The 665-nt window shown below is 43.2% G+C and overlaps 1 protein-coding gene across 1 annotated transcript; it reads right to left on the reverse strand.

The window, feature by feature from the left end:
• Nucleotides 1-38: 38 nt before the first annotated feature.
• Nucleotides 39-657, reverse strand: LOC121939844 (tripartite motif-containing protein 16-like protein; the record flags this gene model as incomplete). Its single annotated transcript, XM_042482778.1, has 1 exon — nt 39-657. A coding segment is annotated over one exon (564 nt), but the record flags the coding sequence as incomplete, so codon positions are not given.
• Nucleotides 658-665: the final 8 nt, after the last annotated feature.

Raw genomic sequence — 665 nt, forward strand, 5'->3', positions numbered from 1 at the left:
GAGTTGCTGTAACATCAGCAAAACAACATAACCCCCCCCCCAAAAAATTTTTTTTTTAAAAAAACAGAGGTCAATCACTTTTTAAACTCCTGTCTACTTGAGCTCACACAACTCAGCAGTGTCTCCGCCAGAATTTGGAAGCCAGAATCCAGGATGGAGAGGCTGAGTGAACGTGGTCTGGACTCTGTGGAGGAGAGTCATGGTTTCAGAGACGCTGTAGTAAGACAGAGTACCGGCTCTGTGATCCAGATAAACTCCGATTGTGGATGACTGAGGGCCGGAGATGGAAGTAGCATTAATGTTATGTCTGAATTGATAACTTCCACTGTTACATTCTAATGCCCAAGATTTGTCATTATTTCCAAATCCACTTTCACGTATGGTCCCTGTTCTGCTAATATTCTTGTATGCAACGGCTACATAAACACACCCACTCCACTTTACCTCCCAGTAACAACGCCCAGTCAGACCCTCTCTACTCAGGACCTGCCACCATTTAACAAATCTGTCTGGGTGATCTGAATATGACTGTTCTGCTTCCATTAATGTTGCTTTTCTGTTCTTGTCACTCAGTAACAAATGTCTGTTTGCTGTATTTGGATCCAGTGTGATTTGACGAGAATATCTCATGAATTCAGCTCTGGTTGTGGGCAGTAAAACTTCCA

Source organism: Plectropomus leopardus, unplaced genomic scaffold (assembly GCF_008729295.1).
Source record: "Plectropomus leopardus isolate mb unplaced genomic scaffold, YSFRI_Pleo_2.0 unplaced_scaffold62960, whole genome shotgun sequence".
Taxonomy (NCBI): domain Eukaryota; kingdom Metazoa; phylum Chordata; class Actinopteri; order Perciformes; family Serranidae; genus Plectropomus; species Plectropomus leopardus.